Raw genomic sequence first — 27,801 nt, forward strand, 5'->3', positions numbered from 1 at the left:
AGTCCCTGCCTGCTGTGCACTGCAGAGCCCTTCACATTCTGAAGGACACTGGTGCCCACCGACAATTTTTATATCTGCTCACCTTAAAATGTGTTTGCAGACAGAACCTGATGGCTTTAGATTGACAAACCACATCAGTCAGATGCTCCAGAAAAAACATGCAAAATATCCATGGCTGTGTTCCACCTCAGATAAAATTCCCTTATTCAAATGGATTTTTTGCCAGGCTGTCACAGTTGATCCTTAGCAAAATCATGAAATGAGGACAAGCCAAATCACATTTAAAAAAAAATGTGTGTGCACACTTCCATGCTGGTTTGGGCAAGAAGGACAATTCAGATTGGGACACTGGAGCTAAAGCTAACTGAAACAGTCCTGAAAAACACTCATTCATCCTCAACCGCTTTTCCGTTTCCTGGGTTGCTGGAGCCAATCCCAGCTCACTCTGGGTGAGGGCAGGGTCACCTTGGACAGGTCGCCAGTCCATCACAGGGGAAACACACAGAAACAGACAGAGACCAACAACCTCTCACACTTATAGAATCACCAGTTAACCTAAACTTGATGTCTTTGGACGGTGGGAGGAAACCCACACAGGAAACATGCAAACTCTGCACAGATAGGCCCCAGGCCGGGAACTGAACCCGTGACCTTCTTATTGTGCATAACGCTAACCACCATGCTGCCACACTGCCCTCCTGAAAAACAGCCTTGTGATGAATATGTCTTCAAGCTACAATTCCCACTTTTTAAAATAGTTTTGCAGAGATGTTTTAGGGTTTAGACACACACACACACACACACACACGTTTGTCTGCTGAGATCTGCTGCTTTTTATGGACCTATTGGTTGGTTCATCTTTGACATACTGTGAACACTTGAGCATAAAGGTCTCCTGTGAAACGGGCAGCTTTTAACAAATCTGTTTTAATTAGCTATTTTACCTCCAGATAAACTGGTTTGCATAATTTGGTAAAATGCATCAAGCTGATCTGAGAGCTTCGATTATTTTAGTCTGGTCACGTCCCAAGAGAATAAAGACCTTTTTCAATTGCAATTACAGAATCACAATTGGGTTGTGAATGTTAACCAGAGACCAGTGAATAAAACACAGGACTTGAGCAAGATCCTCCATCAATATCAGATTTTATTTTGCATATAAACAATTCCTGATACCCATGCATAAAGTATAATGAGCTCACAAGGTGGCAGAGAGAGTAATAGACAGAGAGAGAGAGAGATAGAGAGAGTTTTTTTATGTACTAAAATATTTATTCCACCTAATTAGAGGGACGGTATTGCAGGACATGATAAAGACAGCAGCAATCCACATTGCTTGCACTCAGCGTTACAGTGTCACAAATGATGTTATTAAAATGAATTAACTTCATTTATAAACTTGAGGGTTATATTTTCAACCATGTTCTATAGAAATCTTTTTTATTGTCTTGTTGGCCTCAAAAGTTTTTGTCTTCAATTAACTGGATCCTGATATATCTTACTATATAGCTACATAACATTTCATACAAAATAAATACTTATATAATGCATAATACATTTATATCATCACTATAAACATTAAAACAAAACCAACATCATATATTTACCATACTACAGATACTGCAGAGTCAAACAAAAGTGCCTGATTAAAGAAAAAGATAATATGCCCCCCTGTTCTTACTGTAGTTGTTCAGAGGTCAGATAGCACCGTATATCAGTCTGTTGACAGCCCAAAAGGATAGAAGCTGTCTTAAAGTCATATTTGGTATTATTCTTGCTTAGTTTTTTGTTTTTTTTTTTCCTTTTTATAGTCGCAGCAAATGTGTTCTTTCAACATCCCCTCTGCTTTCGTGGTCAGACAGAGTCCACCTTGACCTGGTTATTGTTGGTCATGAGCGGCGATGGTTTACTCTTGAGCCGCTCTCCTGCGTCATTCGAGCTGTCCTGGAAGAAGATGCGCGCCGTACACACCGAAACCACGATGCGCTTGTACTCACGTCGAAAATTCTGGTTTAGCACACCATACACGATGGCATTAAGGCAGCTATTGAAGTAGGCCATGAAGTAGCTGGCCACAAATAACCACTCGGGGATGAGGGGAATCACTACTTCTGGTTTGATTGCTACAGCTAGGCCGATGAAGTTGAGCGGTGCCCAGCAAACGGCAAACAACACAAACACCACGAACATCGTGACAAAGTTTCTGACGTCGTGCGGCGTCAGCTTGGGCCGATTGTCTGGTTTGACCCGCCTCCTCACTTGTATGACCAGTATCCAGATTCGCAGGTAGCAGTAAGTGACAATCATGATGGGCAAAATGAAATGAAAGAAAACCACCGCAATGGTGTACGCCGAACTGGCCGACTGTTCAAAGGTGCAGGAGTAAACTCGTGCGTCGTACTGAAGCGAACCCACAAAGAGGTTGGGCACGATGGCCACCACTGTCAGCACCCAGATTAGCATCACATAGCAGACAGAGTTTTTGTCGCTGTACAGTTTATCGTACTTGAGGCTGTGGCAGATGTAACAGTATCGGTTGATGGCGATGCCAGTGATGTTGAAGATGGAGCCAATGACGCTGACACCCATGAGGAAGCCACTGATCTGGCAGTGGACGTAACCCAGGTTCCAGCCATTGTGGAAGATGGAGGTGAGTACCAGAGGGTACGGGTAGATGGCCACCACCAGGTCTGCCACTGCCAGGCTCACCACAAAGATGTTCCCTACAGACAAAGCACACCCACAAGGAGAGACAAAGAAGGACACATGAGTCACTGACAACAGAAGGAGAGGCATCTGAATAGCGCCATTTTGGAGTTATCTACCTGAATGAGGACGGCACCACCACCAGACCAAATATCAGCTTGGATATGATTTAACACTGAGGATGTTTACTGTGATGACATAAATCATAAAAAGTCAGAAGCTCTGATATTCAAAAACAGTGCAGAAGCTTTGTAGAAGGAAGAACAATCTTTAAATGTTTAGGAAACTGGTTGGCAATGACTGTAAGAGTAGCTTTAACTATGTTAAATCATGCAAAGTAAAAAAAAAAAAAGAAGCAACATTGCAGTCCTTTAGAGACATCAGTTTGTTTTTGCTGCTGCTTCGTTACATAAGCCAGTGGGAAAGAGTCAGATGCTGAGAGAGAATGCATTTGCAAATGTAGCATTATATTTGTGTATGGCTTCCCTCGATAATTTGGTGTGTGTGAACTTCAGCTGTCATCGTTTCCTGTTGGTGAATAATAAAAAGGAGAAGGAGATCCCTGTTGCTAAATAATTCATTTTTCTAATTGCCAGCAAGGGCTACACATTGTTCATGTCAAGCAAGCATGATCTACAGGCAGGGCAATAATCAGGCGGACACAAGTGGATTCTTTATCCTCAGGTGGATGGGACTATTAGAGATGATCTGCGGAGAACACATGGAGAAGGAACAAAGGATGATCTTTAGCCTCTCTCAACTGCAGTGGTACTTGAGAAGGCTGTGTGGAATGAAGATTAAGATTTAGATTACTTTCTTTATCCCACGTATGGGAAAATCTGTTGTTACAGCAGCAACCACAGATATAGAAACAATACAAGAATAGAAATAAGGAGTGTAAGTACTAGAAAAAATATAAAGTGGCAGTGATAATGATAAAATGACAAGTAGTGCAAAAAAAAAAAAAAAAAAAAAAAAAAAAAGTAAATGTAATTAGTCCAGAGTGCAGATGTTATTGAGGTGTTGTACAGTGTGATCACTGTTGGGATGAATGGCCTGCAGTAGAGCTCCTTCTTGTGCCACGGATGCAGCAGTCTGTTGCTGAAGGAGCTGCTTAGTTCTCTCACAGTGTCATGAAGGGGGTGGGAGGGGCTATCTATGGCCAACATCCTCCTCTCATCCACCTCCTCAATGGAGTCTAGAGAGCAATGTGCATGAAGCTTCATTTTAATTATGCATTTTAGCATTATTGAGGATTGATTGGCCTTATTGGAGGCATTGGAGGATGCTGAGCCAAACAGCTCTTTCACAGACGTCACTTCTTTATCAGTGGAAGCTGAAATAATACAGAGAGCTCTATTGCAAGGTCTAAGGACAACGCCCCATGTGACAACACCTTGCCACTAGATTATATGATACATTTACAGCATGTCAGATGGGAACCGAACCCATTGTATATCACTACAATCACTCCAATGCAAGAGACAATTTCATATCTCCCGCAACGCCGAGGCAGACCTGTCAGTACAAGTACACACAGCTGATCAGCCTGGTGGTCTGTTATCTCCCAAAGAACATACCAACCGTTCTACTGTCAGGGATCACATGCAGCTATTAATTAAGGTTTGTCCTTTTATATCTGTCATTCAGCTGTCCTCTATATGGAATTAGGTCCACCTGCTATTGTCACAGGAATCCTTGACTGAGAACTTCATGTTGTGTGTGTTCGTGTGCATGCTCTTGTATATATGCCTTAACGAGGACTAAATATATCTTTTTGGTAGGTCTCCAAAATATCTGGTCCTGAGTGATATTGATGCTTGGATGCAAGCCTTGCGAGGTTCATTTTGCCAGAAACTACTTATGGACTTGCAAGGTTATGTGTGGCAAATCAACATCAGCCAAAAAAAAAAAAAAAGGTTTATGGCAACTTGAACACAGCAAAATGTCAGCACAACACTGACATCTGACATAATCAGTCTCACAGTTGCTGTGGCTGACATTAATGTCAGTAAATAGTTGTTTGTTTACACATCAAGCTGACACCAAACAACATTTTTATCCACCTGATGACTCACTGCAAATGGAAATATCTGAGACTAACTGTTCCCCTTATCTCTGGATCAGTTGTTAAAACGTATATAAAACATACGTGCAGGTTCAAATTTAAGTAATGCTAACAAAGGTCTGAGTGTGTGTCCAGTTCAATCATACAACAGTGTTAAAAGGTCAGCTATTTCATGTTTTGATTAAAGCCTGGGGTCAGAGATGTAGCGGCTTTGGTTTAGAATGAGTGTGTAAGGAGTCACTGCAAATGAACTCCTTCAGCATTAACAGATTTGACCTTGATAAGGTCATGTTGTGAGGGGGCCCAAGGGCAGCTGGCTCTTTTGGCTGTTGGGCTCTCCCACTCACTGTCACCATCACTGTGACGACTCTTGTGATTGACGCATCTCTCTGAGCTCTCATTTGGCTTGAGGGAGTAATATGGCCTGGTGCTTTATCCCCAGTTTCTGTTAGGATTTTGGTACAAGCATCTGAGCCTTTTCACCACTATAGCTGGATGAATGTTGGCACAGACTGGTAAGCAAAAAAGATAGATGGTGGCTTCAGACTGCATCCAGTCACATAAAACCACCACCATAGGTTTTTAACCATTTATGTCCATGCTGTGAAAATGTTTTTCTTTTTTCCCTTTTAGTAATAACAACTTTGACTCTATCAGCCTGACACATCTGAATTAAGATTTTCATCCCATTTCTCAGAGCACAGTCACACAGGCTCAGTCAGGCTGAAAGCGAATTGTCTGGGAGCGGCTCTGCTGAGGTCTTGCCACAGATTTTACGAAGGGATTTAAGACCTGGTTTTTACTGGGTCATGCAAGGACTGTCACTTTCTTGTCCTGGAGCTGCAGCAGTGATACAGAAGGGTTATGATTTAATATGGAACTTAGCGTAAGTGCAGCCAGGGAGACTATTTTATTCTTAAATCTCTTTCATATAATCATTTGAGCTCTGCCCTCTTGACTCCATTCACAAATGTTGCCACATAAAATATCATTATTATCACATAAGATGAAACATGAAGCATTTAATTCACTGTCTCTCTTCGCTAACAGCCGACGTCCAATCAGCAGCTGCTTCACTCCCTCCACAACATTAAGCCAGAGGGCTGACCAATTACACAATTACTCCACTGTAATAGGACATTAGCCCAAATTAAGTCCACAGCAACAGCTAATCTACATTTAATCACTGCAACTGTGGACTGATAAAGAGAGTATCCCCTGACTGAGGGAGCTGTATGCCCTTCCTGTGGGAACACACACTGTCTGTAACACAAGGCTTCATGTTTGGCTGCATCCTTCCCCACTCCTCACAGGACCCTTCCCTCCTGTCATTCTGCACCGAAAAGAGCACCCACAGCAACAGACTGCTGCCATCATACCTTATAGCAGAGATGTTGCTAACTGTCTCTTTCTTCCGCACAGTCATGTGTTTCAGGTAGAGAAGTTCATTTCTCTGTTTCAGAAAGTTTTTTTTTTTTTTTTTAAGCAGTGATATCTTCAAGTTTTCCCATATGTTGCTTCTCCAAACCGTTGTCATTTAATGTATGTTATCTCTCCAAAAAATTCTTGGTTCTTGGAGCCTTTGACACCTCTCTGACCGACACCCTTCACTGCCCTGCTCAGCCAGCGTCCTGTCACATTTAAGAGCATATGGGTGTGAATTAGATGCCTTGTTCGAGCTGGTCCAGAAAACGCTTGAACAGTGTGAAGAGTGTGGGTGTTTCATTTCAGGTTTTCAGCAGTTGTCAGGTTGTGCAGTCATTTTCGCCATTCAGTATGCACTAAATCTGAGCCTATTTATGAGCCTGAGCCTCTGCACAAGATGGAAGGCTGGATTTATTGCTTCAATTACTTCACGTAACAATGTCAGGTGATGTATATCCATTTTGTACATGGTTTTTTTCTACTTAAAAAAAAAAAAAAGTTAAAAAAAAAGATGGAAGGCTGAAGAGTGCTGAAGGTTAGCAGCAAGTAAAGCAAGTCTGAAAATGACAGCTTTGACACTCTATGGCCTTTTTTTCCTGACTGCACTAATGAACTAGGCAGTTTATCAGCCACAGTCAAAAGTCAAATCTTTGCACACTTTGTTAGGGGCAGTTGCCGAGGTCAGGGTGATTTTTGATTTTTTCTGAAAAAGCATGACTGCCGTACCAAAGAGAAGCTAATTTTAATGTATGATAATGTGTGAAAAAGCACCCTCATAATATGAATGCATTTTAATATGTCAGGAATATGTACATTTTGATACAATTACAGTAGAAAAATGCATTTCTGAGATATGAATTCAAATTACAAACAGCAATGCATGAGCCGGTGAATACTGTGCTGACGCTGGGATTTTCCTGACCTTGAGATGTACTCTGCTTCTTTAGTGTTTTCATCCCCAGTGCTGTGCACGAGAAGGAAGAAACATCATAAAGTGATGGCAGTTGTGAATACGTCGAGGGAGCACAAAAAGAGGGGCTTGTATTTTACTGGAAAATGGGTCTTTACGCTGAAACCCATATCTGGTTCTAGTGCAACTGTAGTAATCTATTAATTTGGTGCCGGCAGGCTCAAACTGCTTGGCAGAAATACACATCAATTAAAAAAAATAACTAGATGGAGTGCACTTTATCCCAGACTCCCTAAACGAAGGGCTCTTTTGGAAACAACAAAAATACATGCTCTTAGAAACTACAGGAATGTGTGTTTGAGAATTTGAAACACTTCCCCTAAAGCTGGCCTGTGACTTCTAATTTTGTTGCATCAGCTGATGTGCAGTGTATGAATACCAAAATAATATCAAATAACCACAAAAATGTCTATTTCAGAGCACACAGAAAAAACAATCTGATGGTCTACATTCTGATTATTATTAGCAATCAAAAAAAAAGGCTGGTGGACAATGAAAATTCCCATGATGCTCAAGGAGAAATCCAGAAGGACTGACATACAAGTTCCCCAGCTGGAATCACGCCATCCATCAGTGTATTGTACAGTAACTAGCAGAACAGATAGTCAGCCCTTTATTTTACTAATTTCTCTGCTGTTGACAGAAGCAATCAGTGCTGACAAATGTTTAAGGTCTTGAATAAAGATGAGCCCCTTCATGAATGAAAGGATGTGTACAATGTGTGTGCATGTGTCTTTGTGACTCTGTGTTAGGGATATATAGCAGTGTTGTGGAATTCACTCAATATCTCCCTGGTACCATGGTGATAGGAAAGTGAAAGAGTGGGGGGGGGGTAAAAAAAAAAAAAAAAAAATCGGATTATCAAGGCAATCCGTTCGGCAGAAATAGGTTGGATGCTCCTGGGTGTGCAGAGAGAAATGTGACAAAACACCCACAAACCAACAACTGTGACTGTGGAACTCTACTTGAACTGGATTAATAATCATCCAAAGAAGAAACAGGGATGGCAAATTGGAGAAAAGTTACAAAGAAAAGATTGTGTGTAAGAGAAAGAGACGTGGGCAGTCCTATAAAGAAGCAGAGTGATTAGATCCCTGGGTCACTATTGGATTTACGGATGTTGTGTTTATGAATGGAGCTGGTGACGGGCGTGGATGATGTGACTCTCGGCAAGTTTAATCTCTTTATTTCTCTTCCAGAACCCAGTTCAAGAGTCTGGGATGAGCAGAGAAACACACTGAGCATACAGTACATTCATGATAAAAGATCCTTGATACTGTTCAATCAGTTTTCAGCTGCTGAGTAATCAGTGAAGATGGAAGCACTTTTGGTCTGGACATTCAGACCAATTATTTCTATATTCCTATCCTGGTGTGGAAAAGGAAAGAAAAGGATTTGCAAAGTGACCTCAAGTGCCCTCTCTCTGTTGGAGAAGCGTACTGAGCAGAGAGATCTGAGTGGAAAGCAGCATTATGAACTGTCAGCCTGATTCTAGTTTGCACTGAGCACCGCAGATGTTTTCAGAAAGCAGCTGGCCCCCGAGTAGCCTGAAGAATATTTAAACGTCAAATTCAAGTGTTAATAACTACAGTTAACACCAACACACACACACATGCACACAATGGGAGTTCAACATAAATATCCTTCCAAATGATTGTGACAGCACAAAGTTGTTTTTTGCAGGCTGCGCTTTTAATCTGTGGTAATTTCCTGATTCATGACGTCCAAAAACGTTTCTCCCTGTGCGGCTTTTGTGTAATTCTCCTATCAGACCAAGAAACTCCTCCTAACAACCGAGAGATTCCTTTCGAGATGCTTTCAGATTAGCACACAATGTCCTTTATTAAGCACATTTTTTTTTTTAAACAATGGTGCATTTTTTGTTTCTAATGTGACACTAAGGGAGATCTCAACTAACTCTTGATTTGCTGAAGGGATGATAAACAAGCCCCTGTTCTGCTTAATGTCGTTATGACGTCCAGGGTTGTTTCTTTAGTACAGTGGTGGCATTGTGAGTTAGATTGCAATAGCATCTCAAATCTGACGTGACTTATCAGTGCACCCACTAGCCTCGTCAAACTTCCCAAAAACGCTCAGCACCCTCAGTCTCAAATTGCTGGGCTGCTTTCCTTTCACAGCCACCGCTTCAAATTTTGAGGATCATGTGTTGTGAAAATACCTGTCCGCCACACTTACTCTCTCTGGTCAGGGAGCAGAGATGACAAAACACCACGGGTGGTGTCACACTAGATGTCAGACAGGCCTCCATAGCTGGTGGCCTGACAAAGCCTGACAGGACCAGTCACGTCTTCCAGATAAAGCACCCTGGCCAAGTTGTCCAATATCATGTTGTCAATCTGATTATACAGACTTCATCTGTCATGGACTGGTGGCAAAATGGGGAATTACATTTTTTTGTACCCGTTTGTGAGGACAAGCATTCAATTAACAATCATCAAATCCCTTAACGTCTGTGTTTAACAGCACTACAGCCATCTTTTTAACTGTCCATGACAGCTAATGAACATCAGGTCATTGTGTGTAGGGGGTGGGGGGTTACTGTACTTTAACTCCCCCGAGGAGCTGCTGCGAATCATGTGGCCACAGCTCTTGTAGCTGCTGGTGCTGCTAAGATTTACAGTAGTCCAGCTGCTCCCCAGTGAGCCACGCTCTGTGATTCAGCTGCGTCATCTGGTAGAAACTAAAAATAAATACAAATTCAGCATCATCTACTTGGTTCTACACGTTGCAGTGCATTCTTTTTATATCATTGGAGATCACAACTGAAGGAGAGAAATAATAGGACAATGCCTGCAGCCTTATCTGAGGCTAAATGCTGTTTGAATAAGGGTTTTTCTGCTGAGTTAGAGCTCCATTAAAGTGTCATAAATATGGTCAGCGCAGGATATTTTGCTGATGCTCGTATCCAGAGTGTCCCTCACCCTTTTACCAACCGGGGACATTTGAATAACATATGTCTGAGCCATGCCTGAGGCAGCTATTGCGGATAATCAAAAAACTGTAAAACTGACGCTTTTGTATACTTGGACTGAAGTTATGATCTATGGAGAACAAATATGCTGTTTTCTTTGCTCTCAGCTCCTGTTTGCTGAGTGTAAATGGCACGGGTGGACAACTCCTGATAGTTTATTCAAAGTGTGCTCAGAGATAACAGCTCCCATAAGAGCTGAAATAATTAGTTAACTAATTGTCACAGCAATTTTTCAGGTGGGAATGGCAGACAGTGCACCTTTTAAAATCTTTCTGGTTTTCGTGGTCTGAAATGATAATAAGATGAATTGTATTTAGAGTTTGGATTGCAACATTTAAAGACAAGATATATGGAATTTGTGATGAGGTCTGTTGATCATATGCTCACTATATTCTGACATCATGCTGCAGCACATATTCATGGTTGAACTGGAAATACTTCCACCATTATCAGACTATTTGTCACACAATGATCACATGCAACTGTGTCACTTCTGTGTTTTGTGAATTTTAGCTAACATCTACCTCTACCCCCACTCGATTCCTCGAGATTTAAATAAAGGTGAATGAATGGTGAATGAAATCAAAATCTGCTTTTCTTTACAAATCCCAGAGTGCACTGCACAAAAATGACCTTTCCGCTGACTGATTGCACGCACATGCACAAAACATCAAAATTATAGAGGGTAGTGGCTCAGGATGAAGTACTTTATTTCCTGTGTGAAAATCCTCTCAAACAGGAAAAATTAAATGGAAATGCGGCATGGTCAAACACAATTCTGACAAATTGTCTACTGAAGAGCTATTTTCAAGGCTGCTCTTTTCACACGTATCCCCACAAGACATGTTCCTTTTAACCGCCTCCCATCATGCATCTCTGTTCCACAGGTGATTCCAGTCTGAGTAGAGTAGCTGGCTGAAAGGCGGACCAGTGCACAAGCTGGCAGGGGGTTGATGGGTTGACCCAGATGGGGGAGACAGACTTAAAGTTCAACCAGGACACACAGAGAAGGTTTTACAGTGTTGTGGTGACGCTCTTTCTGTATACTCGCTCAAAACAAACACGTGCGCACACACACACACACAAGCCATTCACTGTGCTACATCTGCCTCCTTTAAAAGCCCACACTGATCATGTACAGTTTATACAGCATCACACCTCAGATTTGCTGCATTTCAAATTTGCCTGCTATAGGAACAGTTATTGTTTCCTAATATACACTTCAAATAATTTAATCTCCAACTCACCCAGGAACAGAAGCAACACATCAACCACATCTGTGTGTGGATTTCCAGATATTGCTTCATTTCCCAAAGACAAGTTGAAAGACTGGTGAGAAAGACTATATACGTCATGTCAGTTACGCAAGAGCTTATAAATCCAGCTCTGGAGACAGAGGGCTGTAGATGAGTAGACGTACTGTCTGCAGATGGTCGCATGCAGAGTTTTTAAACACCCAGTTCGGCTCTCAGTGAAGCTGGAGCTCCAGCAGATTAGTGGAAGACAGAGCCTGAAGGTTTTAGAATATTCATTTTCAGTGAAGCCTGACACATTCATCATACAATATTATCAGACATAATTCTTGTGCCCAGCAGACCGGAATTCACATATTGTTTCATATCATCCCAAACAAACATAAAACATTTTAAATAAAATAATCACTAAAAAAACAAACACCTAGCTTGTCCCTGTGACAAGCTAGCTCCTTAGGCACACAGATTGTTGAAAATATTGTGTTGCCGGAGTGTTAGTCACAACAGAAATGGTAATGGTCTTGGTTCAGCAAATTCACATCATCCTCATCAGAAAGGATGTTCTACTAAATGTCACTTGAATTATCTAAATTGAGGGTACCTTGAATGTATGAAAACAACCTGATATGACACCATCACTCAGCCAGTGGACACTTGTCCTCAAAAAATTGAATTTCTCTCTTCGTGTATGTAAATGTGTGGGTGTAACATCTTTCATGCAAAGTCTATGAAATCATGAAGGTAGACTGGTAAAAGAAGACAATTATGCCAAATAATAGGGAAATAAACAAAGAATATATTGTGGCTTTATGTGCTTAGTGGTTCAAATTATTCAACTTATGAGATCCAAATTTATTTAAATAAAGAGCAAATGAGATGCAATAAAAAAAAATGTTGAATGGCTTATCAAAAAATTGTTTAAAAAAATGGCATTGTAACATACACACATCTTCTCCATGCACTCATGATTTACCTAGCCATGCTGTACACAGAAAGGCACATAGACCAACCAATTATGGGGTGGCTTAGATTCCCATTTGCAATTATCAAGTAGCTTGAAGACTGATCCCATTTATTTAGGTCCCTGGAAAGCAAATATTTAATGGAGAGTCACTGCCACTCATTATGAAATGAGCGCATTCATCATACTTCAAGGTCACTGAGGTTATTGTACAATCAACAAAACATTTAGTAAAACCAGAATGTTCCATTAAAAAGGAGTATTGTGAAGGCATTATTAATGCATTCATTGTAAATGCTGTCCTCTAGTTTTTAAATACTATACTTTACTCTGATGCTCAGAAATTATAACCAGATATCCAGAAGCTGCAAAATTAATACAATGCTTTTAGCGCTATCATCTGTGGCCAACCTTTGTTTCGCATATTACACTTTAATTAGAATTACAGCTTGCTATTGTTTACAACCAACAACCAGCCAAGTGGCAGTTTAGCTCCATATCTGTCCAGACTATTTAGTGAATAATATTATTCAATTTAGATGAATAATGAAGAATTCTACGGAATTTGATAAAAAGCATTGAGGTTGCATATAGGGATTGGGATTTTAATTTTGTATTTCTTGCTATGTGGTCATGTTACTGAATTAGCGTGGAGTTGAGTTGGGCACCAAGTTGGGCACCATGTTTAGTATTCAATATGGCCAAAAATGTTTTGTAATGTCACAGTGACCTTGAACGTTCTTCAATCTTCAAATTAGTATGACCTTTGTGACAAATATTCACAAATGTACCTGTGTAAAACTGTGTAAACCTGTTCCCCAGACTGGGAGAGACTGGCTGACGTTTTAAACGTACAGACCATTTGTCTGTTATGGATTACACTTTCTAAGCAACAACAATCAATTTAATTCGAAACAAAACAAAAATGAAACATTAGAGAAGAAGGGAATCTCTCAGAGCGGCTTTGTGAAACAATCATAGGAATGAATTTACATGGTGAGAGACAGTAGGTAAACCTGTTAGTATCAAAGCATCAGTAAAGCTCAGACACAACTTTTCTCCACTAGCAGCAGATAATATGTTTGCTGAGTCAAGGCCTTCTGCTCTGGCTTTCTGTATGCCCCCCAAAAATACCAATGATAACATTATTATCGTGGGGACGCCATCAGTTTTGAAAATTCAATACACTCCACTTCATTTCATTTTCAGGTGTTCAAAGAGGTTTTTACTCCTAACGCTTGCCCTAGCCTGAAGATGCCGCAGATAGTGAACTCAGCTTCTGCAACAGGAAGGGATGTATAACCCTTCTAGGAAATGAATCCATAATATAACCAAACATGTCACTATCCCAAAGTCAACAATTCTTTGCATATTTTTATATATTCTTGCTGTTCTCATGAAAATGGAGTTGAAACCAGCATCTGTTGAGCTTTATCGTATCTGATTAGTTTGTGCAGCAGCTATTTCCATCATCCTATCTGACCCCAATTGACCTGAAAGAGCTGACAATCTCCTTATCCCATATCTGGGATTTTTTGTGCATTTTTTACAGCATGTTTTCACTGTGCTTTCAGACATGCATACCATAAATTCAAAGTCTTACAGCGTATCTTACCATTTTATTTTATTTTATTTTTTTTGTGTCACTCTGAACATAAGCTTCGGACACAGCCCCCAATTTCCTATTCACTGCATGCAACAGCCCCACTTCAAAGTTACACAGACAGCAGAATGTCATATTCTCACTAATCCCTTTTTTTAACAGCCACAATCTTTTTTTTCCGCATTGCCAGTATTTTCCCTATTTATGTGTCTCTCAACCTTGCATCGCTTCCTCTGCAGCATTGCCCAGCGTAACTATGATGACAAGATCAAAAGTTCACTTAAAAAGTAAAGTGTGTGTCTACAGTCTCGCGAGCATATGTGTGCAGATACTGTGCAAAGAAGCTTCATTGACTGGCTGTTCAGAATCACCAATTATAATAATAATTTGTTAACACACAACAGCTGGGAGACAGACGACAAACAAGTAGACAAAATACGCTACAACGATGATAAACTAATTTTGCAAAGAAGGATCCATACATTACTAATCTCATCTTGTTGCATAATTTTTTAAATTAACATTCTAAGCTTTGGTCCAGGCGTGGCACAAATGGACCCTGATGTGTCTGTATTCAGCTGCTGTTTGTTGTTTGTAGGGGGAGTTAAATAAAGGATTTGTGGAAATAAGACAACAAACCAAATTAAGTCTCACAAGCAAAACTTGAACAGCAGCTACCAAATATTTCCAAAATAAAATAATCTCTCAATGTTTTTTGGGATCTAATAATTGCTTTGTCTGTACAATATCTGAAAAAAGTGAAAGTTTATCCAAAGAAATGTCCTAAATACATGTTTTATCTTAATTAACAGTCTGAACACCAGCACGTTGTTAAATAAAACATAGAAAATAAGAAAATCTGCATTTGCAAAGTTGTTCTGAAGGAACTTTTTACATTTTTACTGAAAATGGATGAAGCTGCATGAATCAACATTTTCACATTAACAAGGGATCAACAGACATGTGATATGAAATGAATAATAGCACAGTAGTTTGTTGATTGTCCAGTTATGTTCAGCTTGATTGTATTGAAACAGAAATCCCCGCCCCCCAAAAAAGAAAAAAGAAAAAAAAATGAAAAAAGTAATTAAGAAATTGATTGATTTCCTGTTTACTAATTATTTAGGCACTACTCCATAACACAATTCAACTTGAACCTCCCAAAAATAAAAACATGCATTCACAACCTGAGATGTGTGTCTAATGAGAAACACCCAAACACAGCACCCTGATGGCATTTCTTCCTCCCTTCCTTCCCTTTTCATTAATTGATTCATCTTCAGCCACTTCCCGGTCGAGGTGTGCTGGAGCCAATCCCAGCTCACTCTGGGCAAGGGCAGGGTCACCCTGAACAGGTCGCCAGTCCATCACAGGGTCAACACACAGAGACAGACAGAGACCTCAGACCTACGGACAACTTAGAGCCACCAATTAACCCAAACATGCATGACTTTGGACGGTGGGAGGAAACCGGAGTACGCAGGGATAGACCCCAGGCCTGGAACCCAAACCCGCGACCTTCTTATTATGGGGCAACAGCACTAACCACAATACCGCCGTGGTGCCCTCCTCAGCCCCTAATACTTCCAAAAAACCTCAGTTTTGTCTGTTTATCCTGAAAAGGATGAACATACAGCATTTCCAACGATCATTTTATTAATATTCCCCCAAATATGAAGACATAAGGATTCATCAAACTGACCTCACATCAGAAAAATGGCTGGATCTGAAAATTAGTCCTAACCAGGAAACACACACACAACAGTAACCAGGTCTAAAATTATGACAGAGGACAGTAATTTAGACTCTTGACAGGATGATTTACTTCATATGAAATGAATAATCAAAGATGATAAATGAATAATCAATTACTCATCTGTGCTCTGGTGATATTATACAGTATTTCACTGCACTGAATAACTGACAGCATTTCACAGCCTTTCTGAAACCTAATTGAATTATAAAGGAGGGGGAGGACAGATTCTCATACTTTGATGCACAGCTCTCCAAACATTTTTCACCCTCAGCAGGAAAGCTGCTTGCATCCTCCGGCCACATCATCACCGGCTTTGCAACTCTCCACACCAGTTCATGTAACTTTCCCATCCTGAGAGAACATCTGTTCTGATGTAACCCTTTGATGCAACTGAAGTCTCCACTTTGGTTACATCAAATCTAGTCCAGGGGATCTTTTTCTTCATAACCTTCACCTCAAATACAAATGCTGCACACACATTTGTACTAAACAGCAAGAAGCTGAAACATTTTACAAGGTTGCAATAAATGTGCAACACACCAGCTACACGAATGTGGAATGAAAAGGACCTGGCCAATTAGGATCCCTTATCTGCTCCCCTTGAGGGTTCATGGCCAGGCTTAGTCCTTACCACCGCCCTTTGCTACATGTTATTCTTTCTCTCAAATATTAATAATCATGTTTATTCCAGTTGCTATTTTTCTTGCTTACTTTGGAAGAAGATGTTGGTTTTTTTACTTTGTACAAATCCGATCACATTTCAGAATTATCTATCAAAACCACTCATCTTTTTTAAAGGCACGGTTTGCCACCAAATGTCAAGCATTACAACAACAAAAAAAAGGTCCAATCAAGTATCATGATCCAAAGGCTTGATTATCTCTTCTTTACAGAAATCCCAATTCCTGACATTCGACTGTTATGAGATAATCAGATTGGATCCGAATTTTATTTCTTGATTTTGTTGACTGGTTCTGTATTTAAATTGGCAGCCAGCTGAAGTGATTTGGATGGCAAATTCAGCAAAATCTAGCCAAAAAACGTAAATGTTATCATAAATAAGACTCGTTACATGCCCCCCCTTTTGCTGATCAGCCTGATCACTTACTCATCCTGTCTGCCTCGTTTCCAACAGGTGTGGCTGCTCAGTAATCAGTGTACCTCTAAAGAGGGGGAAGGGACAGCAGTCACTGACTCCTCATCCTGGCCTCGCAGCAGCAGCAGAGATCCTGGTGGCGACCATGTGTGACCTCATGTAGTTACTTTTGTTTTACTTTCCCCTCTTTGTTTCTGGTGGGTTCAGTAGTTCAGTTTTCATGGCTTTATTTCTGTTGTTTGGGTTTTAGTTGGTTCATGTTAGGGTAGAGCGGAGAACCCTGTGCGGCCAGCACTATGTGGGCTGGACTGTGGTGGCCCACAAGTATTTAGTTAGTTGGGGGGGGGTATATGTTAGATGGGTTTTCTTAGGTTCTTTATGTTTTGAGTTTGTCACTTCAATGTTTGCCTTCCTTAATAAACAATAATGTGTTTTTACTAGCAACTCTCCTGGGCACGACCTGATTTAGGGGATCGTAACAGACTCCAATTCAGTGAAAGGATAATGTTTCTCTGCCCAATACAACATCATTATTTCAGGGACTGCGTTTTTTTGTGTTCATGTCTGTTGTTTTGGAGTTTCTCAGCCCAGATAATAACACAAAACTGCTTCATACAGTCATAAGTAATTTTGAGCTCGGCACAGCCCTGAATAAAGGAGCTGACAGCAGGAATAAGCAATTCTCAACCCCACTACGAATGGGCTCATGTATGAGATATGAGATTATTGTCCAGTACAATGCTATCTGTGGAAAAATAGCTGCATTTCAAGGAGAGAAATGAACAAGTTCACTGATTTTATTTGCAAATGCTGAAACAGAAACACACAAAAAATATTTACTTCATGTAATCTGGCCTGTGTTTTGTTCTAAGAGCCCATTTTGGTTTGACCAGTGAACTCCCCCTTAACTTTCCCTATCCATTTATCTTTAATTAACAAACAGGAAGCACAGCGAGAGGCAGTGAATCAGACACGTGGCTTCTAGTTAAAATGTGAATTTGTTAGATTTTACCGCAACTGTGGTGGCAGAGTCAGCAAAAGGGGTTTCAGCAAATGTCCCAAAGTGGCACTGATATCAACATACCTTCTCACACTGCAATGTTTTCCATAAAATATATTTAGATTTTTTTTTTTTTTTTCATGCCACATGAGTGGGCTCTCATATACTCTCATATACTCAGAGAAGCTGAGGCTTAAGACTAGGTCACTGAGCAGCATTAACATCTAACTTCCTCCTGCATAATTCCCCTTTGCTTTTGGACAGCACCCAAAGAATGCTGGAATGAGCCCAAGTGATGCGTGAATGTGTCATAAAGTGTGACAAAATACACTCATCTAGACAATAATAGCAGGGAGCATGTGTATGGGTCATTAAGGGAAAGCATACAGCAATGAAGAAATCACACACAGTAAACTCTTGCTCATTAGAGGAGCATGTAGTTCTCAATTAATTACGATATGAACATGACAGGCCACGAAGAATGTGTCATAATCTGCCTCTTGAGGATTAATGCACACCTCTGCACTGCTAACAGTGATGTGTTATTATCAGATCAGTTAGCCGTTCTTAACTCTGCATGAAGTGCAGGAGTCACTGCCACTCCATAAATCCAAAGAGTCCACATCTTTACAATTGAGTCCGTTATATAAACTATGTATTGAGCAACAAGTGATGCAAAACAGACACAAATAGGATTTCAATTCAACTCTAAATTGGCTGTGGAGTAAAAATCTCATCATGGAAATATTCAGTGGTGATTAGATTGAATTAAATGGGTGAGTTAATGATGGGATTGGCTGTTGATTAACAACATGTCATTACACAACAATAAGTATTGAACATTTGGATGGATGAGCACAGAGGGAAGCACTTCAAGCCACCTTTCTGAAGCCTGGTTAATTTGTTGGTGTGTTGGCTGTTTTTATCGGGGGGGTGGGTCCCAGAAAGAAGCTATAAACACAGCAATGGTCAACATAAAGTCTTGGCAAATGGATGTTATTTAGCTTTGTTTTCCACCACCTCCTTGATGGTGGAGAAGAAGCCATTAACATGGACTGTTTACTCATTGATGCTGAGTGTGTAATGGGTGTACTGCAATGGCTTTTGTAATGGCTGCAATGGGTGAGCCCCTAATTCAATTTCTTGCCAGGGCAAACTATTTCCTGCATCTCATTCCCCTCCTCTGCCACTTTTCTTTTCCCTCTACATTTTCCTATCAAATAATTATGACACAAAACAGCCCCCTAAAAAATGTCTTCATGAATATTAACTCTCCTTTTGTTCTGTGGCAGAACCATTATTTGTAATCACCTGAGAAATCTACATCCTGCTTTTACTCTCTGACAGAGCTAACACAAGCTGCTTAAATTCTGACACCTCGAGGCCTATTCCAAAATTAGTTGTTATCGTCAAACAAAAGGCCTGTTTTCCTATTTTTGGACCTGACATGGTTTGACCCATGTTACTAATTTCACACAGAGGTATTCTACCTTATTTTTAGCATGTAATGCTCCATCCTCATTTTTTTGCCTTCTAGTTATTGCTCAAATTGTTATTTTGAGATAGTGCGAAGTCTGTCACATGGATCAATCCCCATGCTGAACTGAGGGACAGTTGTGTGATAAGGCTGAATCAGGCATTTTTCACAGCGCTACATCAAATGGCATTCATGTGTGTGACAAAATAATCATCATTACATGCCATTCAACTGAATCAGCCCATTGGCTCATAGTTAGTGACAAAGGTTCCCAACTGAGCAATTTGCTTGTTAGTCCGTTGGATGTTTTTAAACCTATTAATGATAAAATAACAAAAAGGGACAGAGATAATAGAAGACAAATTCAGGAAAAAATTAGGTCAGATTGTATTAAGTTGCATCTGAGGAGGACTGACTGAGCCTGCATATTTCCCTGTTTCCCATCAGTTGTCCCGCTTTAACGGTCATACAAAGTGACACATTCACAGCTGGAAGCTGCCGAGTCCAGCCACAGTATTCCACTGTTTGCCACCGAATAGTAATGGTGGACTAAGTGCCTGAGTCAAGGGCACCTTGAGCACGGAGGAGGTTTCTTGCCTTTCTGTTCAGATTCTCCACTCAACTCAGGATCGAAGCATCCCTCTCATTGCCAGCCCGCATCTCTAACCTCTGAGGTTTTTCTGCCTTGTGAGTGTGTCTCTAATCAAAGAGTTACCGCTTTGCAGCAAGCATGTGTTACGCATAGTTCCCCTTGGATGAGCATTAGGTTTTACTTGATCTAACTGCCCTAAGCTCCCCATGTGCGTCATCCCGGGCATCCATCAAGCAGAGAGAAGTTTCACTGTATAATATTGTAAATGATTAAAAATAGCACAGGGAAGCATGGAAGGATGGAAGGGGGGAGGGACGGTAGCTGGAGTGGGGGGGGGGTCTTAAATGGCTGTACTTGTGCATACAACATGCTCTGTTGTATGTACAAGTATTTTTAGATTATGTGTCTTCCTTTTGAAGTGAAAACACACTCCTTCCTCCTAAGCATGAGACAGAGGCATGAATGGGAAGGTGTGTGGCAGGGGGGGTCACGACAGAGCAAGCCGCTTGTTAATTTTGACCATGTCAGGCCGGTCAACACTTGACTAAATAAACTAACTAAATAACAGGCTTCTAACAGTTTTGCCCACTTGGCTATTATATTATCTTGGATCCACAGGTTTGGTGTCTCATTGCCTGACTGGCTTGATGCAAAGCACTGTTAGCAGAATTCCTCTACAGGTATGCAGCCTGGCAACATACCATCCTTAGAGAACGGTGGGAGTGTCGGATCAGAGTGAGACAGACAGACAGGGTATCATGGAATATGAAGCCCAGAAGGCGAGACGTAGGTGAGAATATGAATAGACACACACCAATGCGTGTGTGTGAGGATGAGTAAACTTGGGGGGGAAGAGAAGGAGGTGGCAGACTTGAGGTACGACACAAAACATTTTGTGAGAATACCGAACACTGAGCCATGAATGCAGCATACACAAGAAGAAAGAGAGAGGTGTCTACTTGGAGAAACACAGCATATAGCCTTATATTATCATATTCATATGTCGAGACAGGATTAATGCAGATAGGCTTTTGTGTACAATCTGCACATATTAGAAAATCATGAAATTGTCTGGAAGCTGAGGCGCTGAGTCAAATGAGCACTTGCTGGGTAAATTTTTCTTTGTCAGGTGGCCCTGGAATGAGGCCTAAACCCAGCAGGACAATGTGACACCTGCCAAGACTTGAATAGTTGCCTCAAATAGAGAAAAACAGGAAAGCTTTTTGCTGAGCAATTTTCCCATTATTGTCCCTTGAAATGTCACCAGAAAAAAAAAAGAAAAAGAAGACAGACCCAGTTGACCAGCATGACTATGGCGATTGAGTGTCTGTCTCAGAATAAGCTGCTGACTCTTTCACTGTGTGTCTGCTTTCTGTGACAGGCTCGCCTCAATCTGCTGCCTTTTTCTTTTTTTTTTTGGTCATCTCCCCTACCATGGATGAACTCTTGCAAACCTTTCTCCCTTGTTATGTCCGCAAAGCAGCAGCAAACAAACCATACAAGGTTGGCAACAATCCCAGCAGCAGGTCCACGGCTGTGCTATCTAATTAGATACGTATATGAACCAATAGAGTTTTAATCCTTGTGAGAGCAACAAAAATAAAACCCTGACAGGAAATATGTCAGAGAGATAAGATAAGATCTGCTGGCAAGGCGTAATTAACAGAAATGTATTAAGTCTCTCGTGTTTGGAGGTGTGCAGTGGTTAATGCTGACTGCAAGTTATCAGGTACAAATGAACCCCAGGGTTAGCTAGCAGGCACTCTTGGGCATTAACTAATCTATAGCTGGGATTTAAGTGACTCATGAGTAAAGGAGATGTTTATCCTCTCCCACTTAGTGTCCATTTATTTAGCTTAGGCAAACTATAAATTAACTCCAAAGCCATAACCTGCTGGCTGTGGTGGGTCGCATTTAGACAAATTTTTTTCAGCCGCTGAGTCCTTTTTCTTTCAGTTCTCATACGATCTAGCTGCTCCGCCATACCGTGCTGCTCTGACGCTTGTCACAGCAATCATTGCAAAAACAGGCGAACCCGGTGAGCAGCTATGACTCCTGTGCCGTCACGGGTCTATTGGAGAGCAGCAGGAATGATAGGAGAATACCGACCAAATAAGGACTTTAATTAAACGATTGCTTTTCTTCAAATGTCAACGATCCATGAGATAAATACTCAGGATGGTCTCAAAATTAGAGCTAACAGTTCAATGATGTGGAACAGCATCAAGTATGCGACTGCCCTGACATTCTGTTTATTTTATGAGGCATATCATCTGATCCTGTCTTGGCAAAGAAACATCTAATAGATACAGTTAGGCAATTCTTATGTCAACAAGAGCCCACACTCATACTCTATGACCTGTGGCCTTTCCAGTTATTGCTGGAGGCCCATTTGAACAAAAGTAAATATTGTTGGCCTGTACTGAAAACCTGAATCGGCATGCTATGCACAAGAGAAACTTTAAAAATATTTCAGATTCATACTTTACTTCCTTTAAAAAAAAAATTAAAACATTCTATGTTGAGTAAGATGTTGCCTTATATGGTTTCTCATGCTTCAAATTGCGTCTCCACTGGAGGGTTCAGGTTGCATCAACTCATATTTAATGTTATAATCTTTTTTCTAAACACATGATGCATTCAGGAACACGTTGGCATGAAGGCTGCTGCTGCTCTTCAAACATGCTGCTCACGCTACACCTCCTTTGTAGAGAAAGGCTTAGCATCCTTATCTAGCGCTTCCTCTCTTTATGCTGTGTGAGACCCATAATCAGCTGCTGCAAACAGATCATCTGATCATCACAGCAGGAATGTTAATGATGCACCATGTCACAAAACAAAATGTAATCTAATCTAATGTCATGGTTTCCTGAACCTCCCATTGAGTTCAGTGTACTTCAATGCCTCTCTGGATACTGGATCTGAAATCAGGATAACACCTTTGGGACACGGTGGGATGGGAGATGACAAATCTACGGGGATAATGTGACACAATCACGTCAACAAGGGGCAGAATCTCAATGGAAGCGTTACAACATCTTCTAGAAATCAATGCCACACAGAATCAATGCTGTTTTGTGAGAAAAGAAACAGCCATGCATTTGTGTGATTTTCTTAATAAAAAGTACTTTATTATGTTGGCAAACTGTAAACAAAGTCAAGGAACAACAAGAAAAGCATTGATCTGAGCAGAGAGGGACACTGATGTGGCAAATTTAGCCTTATTAGAAAAGTTCACATTTTCAGCCTTAGTTAATAAGCATTCACAGTTCCTGTCCCTTATGACGCTCTCACACATGCACTGAAACCCTGACTTTATCTCGATGAATCACTTGGACTGGACATCAAATGAACTGTATTCTGCCATCTCCAGCTAGTACAAAGTCAGTGTACTGTCCAGTTGGGCCAAAGAGTTAATTGCCTGGGTCCTTATCTGGAGAATTCACAGCATGTGATAAGAACGGAGGGTCATTTGCACAAAGATGCCACAATGTTTATGAGGAGACTGCAAACACAACATGGTAATTTCCACAGCCCGCCATCCACTGTCTGAACCAAACTGAGCATTTGCAGTAGGTGAAAAACAGATTAACACCTGTAGTGTATGAGGGGGATCTTGTTTGAGAAAATGACTTCAGTCACTGTTGGCGAAACTGCAGCACTGTGAGCCAAATCAGGCACAGCAGGGTTCACAAAGAGGCATCCCTGTAGTTAGAGGTGGGAAAACATGATACAGCCACCCGATATTGAAACTGCTGCCGGTGGATACATTATGCAGTATAGCTTGACGCTTTTTCAACTGCATGACTTTCTCTGTGTTGCTAAACTCATCATCATCTCTTTACAAAGAAAACTTTTTAAAGTGAAGTGAAGCCATGCAGTGTACACAGTTTCAGAGAGTGTTAAATGCAGCCGCTCATGCAGGAGGTGTCGCAGATGGTTGATTAACACAATATGACATGAGAACATGACATTAATGGAAATTACACTGGAAAAGATAGCAAGGAAAGACCAGATGTCATTAAAGCTGATTCAAAGAAAGAGTTTCCCACGCACTTTAAACGTAGAACAAACACCATTCAATTCTACAGAAACCAGCATTCAGCTTAACAAAGAGGAAACATGACCACAAATCCTACCACAGAACATTTTCTCCTCAGTCTCTTCAGCTGAATCAAAGCTGTGCAGTTCTGATCAAGACATGCTGGGGGGGTTAACTATGATCTACAATATGACACTTTCTTACAAAACAGGTCCTTCAAATGTCTTTCCTCGTGATGAAAATAAAACAGGATTTTATGAATTCATGGATAGATCCACAGTACATCTACAGAAGGGGATTTGTTTTCTTTTCAAAGTCAACTCTTTAGGAAGCTTAACAGTTCATAAATCATTTCCACTTAGTATCTTCCAACAAAGCCAGCGGATATTTAGAGAGCTGAAATATTCATTTTAATTGGAGACATGAAAATAGCATTTAATATTGCATTAATTCATCAACCTTTTCTATTCCAAACACCAGAGGTGTACTGAGCGATGTGGAATAACACTGCCAAGTCACGCAGCCTCCGAAAAAGGATAAACTCTGTATCACACCCGGGAACAGACTGCTCCAATCCAACGTGGAGCACTTTGGTTTATTTGGCAGCAGGGAATCTCAGTACACCAAGGTATGAGCACACTAAAGCATGTCTTTCTGTCACTTCAGACATCAGATGGTAAGTAGGTGAGGTGCTGTTTAAACTCCCTGTGCTGTTGAACCTGCTGTTTTCAGGTTTGGGAAAGATCAGTAAAAGGAAAAGGGCTGGGGTTGACACAAATAAGACTGTTCATATATTCTACCGACATCTTCTGTTTTGTCTTATTCAAGGAGCATGTGGCGTTCCATTGTTCCTTTTAATGAAAATTCCTGGCACCCAACCCAGCTCAGTCTCTTCACTGGACCCATTTTCCATTATGCGTACAAATTCAAATGTTAACCCTTTCTTACAAGATGTGAAATCAATTTATAGACAGTAACATACCAGATAGAGGCAGCTCTACATCAAACTGCCTTGTACCACAACCTATGCAAAGAGATGGCATTGTATGTTAACAATAACACAACGACATCAAGTTTTTTTTTTTCTCTTCTTATTGAGAAAAGCTGCATTAAATAACGTCACATAATATTTCATGAACTTACCTTACATTCTCAAACAGTTAGCCAAAACAGGCATTTCCGTTTGTTATTTTTTTTCTTCAGCATGGATTTATAAATTGCTTTATCTAGGCCTTCCTACAGCAGAACAGGTCTATAAGATGGTTTATTGGCCTTAGACTAATTCCATATCCACCCATGCAGTTCCCCATGTGTTGTTGGCTTCATGCTCACTCGCTCACTGGCCATTTCGTGGCTGATGGAGGGCTTGGTCATGCAAAGACTGCAATATATGATCAATAAGATTGCAAGCTTTTTCATTAGTATATTTTATTGCTAGTTATTTAATTAATCCTCTTGTTAACGGACTGCAGTGCATCATTGAATTAATGCCAAGAGAGTTTAGGCCAGGAAAGTTCAGACTGTTGCATGGTCTCATATCTGTGCTTGTGTTTAAAATATTCATTTGTCCGATCAAATTTCCCCAGATAATTTCCCATATTGGCCTGCCCGCTATCAACACATTCTAACAATAACTCAAGTATGAATGAAAAAGTTTTTACACCAATCAATATGTCTGCCAATTTGCACCTACTTGTCCAATGGCTTTTTGTACAGAAAATTGTTAGAGCCTTAAGTTAGGCATGTACGTCTTCAGTCCTTGAATAGAAAGTAGCAAATGTACTCAAAAGGGATGATTTGAGGAATGAAGAACCACGTCACCAACCTACAGAGGCTGTTATTAGTATTCATGGAAAACACAACTAAGCTGTTCCCCGCTTTACATTTTGATCCTTATCCATTAGGTTTTTTCTTTCTTATTCAATGTGAGGAAAAAGGAAAGTGATTATCCTATGGACTGAATGAATAAATTGTGATTTCAGTTAGAAATGTTCAACTGTAAATATCATGAGAGGAGATAATACAGTATATGTTAACCACATGCTTTATTAAATTCCTGCTGCTGCTGTTGTATTATGTCCTCCTTACTCGTCATTAGTCATAATTAATGGAAAAACTTAGAAAGATCCAGTTTTCTAAATATATCCCTGCTCATGTCTTATACTTAAAAAAAAAAAAAAAAAAAAAAAAAAAAAAAATCACACACTTTCAATTTCTGAGGTAAACTCAATTTCAAGACAGCTGGGGCAAAAAGCTGCACTGTCAGCAGCTCTATGAAAATACTCAAATCCAGGGTGACTATTGCAGAGTTGTTTGTGCACAGTTCTTTATTGAGCACTGATTATCATAAAGCAATGGCAGCTTGCGAGAATACACTGAGAGGTAATCTCATCCTTGTACAACCTATATATCATTCAGTATTCCTGGCAGGCGATCTCCGCTCTCGAGCCACTTGATGGAAATCTAGGAGTGTATTTAGCAAATCACCCTACTACAGCCGCCAAATGATGACAGCCATTATAAGTGTAGCTGCCAGTTAGTGTGTGCAGACCTGAGAATGACAGAAGCTTCTCAGGCTTTCACAGCAGCGCCCCGTCCTCTCTGATTTTAAATCATGTGCGTTTTACCACCTTCACTCAGCAAGATAAAGACCGACTCTGTCAGTCTTAGCCAAACTCAGGGTGGTACGCAATTTAATCCAAAGCCCATATCTTAATTACATTTTTGTCCAAGCAGTGTGTATGAAAACAGGCTCTTGGCTCAATGGTCCAGCATCAACCTGGTATTAATTAAAACAAAATGTTGTCATTATCATTATTAAAGACAATCCCCTGGCAGCAGTGGCATGGATAGTGGAAAAGCCTGGGAAAGCATTAGTCTAGGCACTGCTGGGATGAACGCTGGGCTTTCCCCACAGCTTCAGACTGTGTCAATAATTACTATAGTGTTTCTCTTCTCATTTACTCTCCTCTGAACATGCTTTCACTGCCCGAGTACTTGGCGTAGGTCAGTGAAATTATATCCGCTTCAAAAGTAGGCTATGGCAAGTGGAGGTCGATTTGAGCAGTTCATTTACAGTCAGCCTGCAGGATGAAAGATTAACCTCCGAATATATTTAAGAGAAAATGTACATACATTTCCGAAATTTAATATAAAAAAAGATATGAGTCCGAATGACAAAGAAACAGTGACCTTAAAGGGAGGTTTTAATGAGATTTAACGACCAGCTCATTTGAGAAAGATTGAAAGCCGTTTAAAAGGACCAAAGTATAATGTTAAAATCGTAAGCAACAACATCAACAACCCACTGACTTTTATAAAAAGTGTTTCCACCTCGAAAGCGCCTACACGGCGGTGATGTTACTCCAAGAATCACAAATCAATCAAACTAATCTTTGGCTAGAGAGTTTTTGCTTTCGATTATTTTGAGGTGAGGGGAGATCAGCCGTCCTTCACACCTTCTCCCCGGCCAGCTCACCTGCGTTCCGGAGCTTCTTGTTCCGGTAGACGGAGAAGATGACAAGCAGGTTCCCCAGGATGTCCACCACGATGGTGAAGATGAGGAAGCAGCCCAAAGTGGTGGTGACCCAGGGCGGGCGGCTCAGGACGACGTCGGCGGGGTCCTGCGCGGAGCTGTTCAGCTGGGACCCATTCAGGACCATGGTCCTCGGTCACCGAACTTCCCCTAAAGCCCGGTGCGAAGAGGCGCCGGTGGCGGGGCGTTCATCTTCATCCTCCCCACTTCTTCTTCTTCGCCTCTTCCTGCCTGGATCCGCTCCGGTAGTCTCCCCCCGCGGTGTCACTTGTGCGCCCGTTGCCTTTCACTTTGTCGGTGCGCGCGTGTGACAAGAAGCCGCAAC

The 27,801-nt window shown here is 40.9% G+C and overlaps 1 protein-coding gene across 1 annotated transcript; it reads right to left on the reverse strand.

The window, feature by feature from the left end:
• Positions 1 to 1,173: 1,173 nt before the first annotated feature.
• mtnr1aa (melatonin receptor 1A a) lies at positions 1,174 to 27,801 on the reverse strand. Its single transcript, XM_029498751.1, has 2 exons — positions 27,420 to 27,801; positions 1,174 to 2,723 (listed from the first exon to the last, which is right to left on the reverse strand). The coding sequence occupies exons 1-2, from the start codon at positions 27,601 to 27,603 to the stop codon at positions 1,855 to 1,857; spliced, it is 1,053 nt and encodes a 350-aa protein (XP_029354611.1). The 5' UTR covers positions 27,604 to 27,801; the 3' UTR covers positions 1,174 to 1,854.

This window comes from Echeneis naucrates, chromosome 1 (assembly GCF_900963305.1).
Source record: "Echeneis naucrates chromosome 1, fEcheNa1.1, whole genome shotgun sequence".
Classification (NCBI taxonomy): domain Eukaryota; kingdom Metazoa; phylum Chordata; class Actinopteri; order Carangiformes; family Echeneidae; genus Echeneis; species Echeneis naucrates.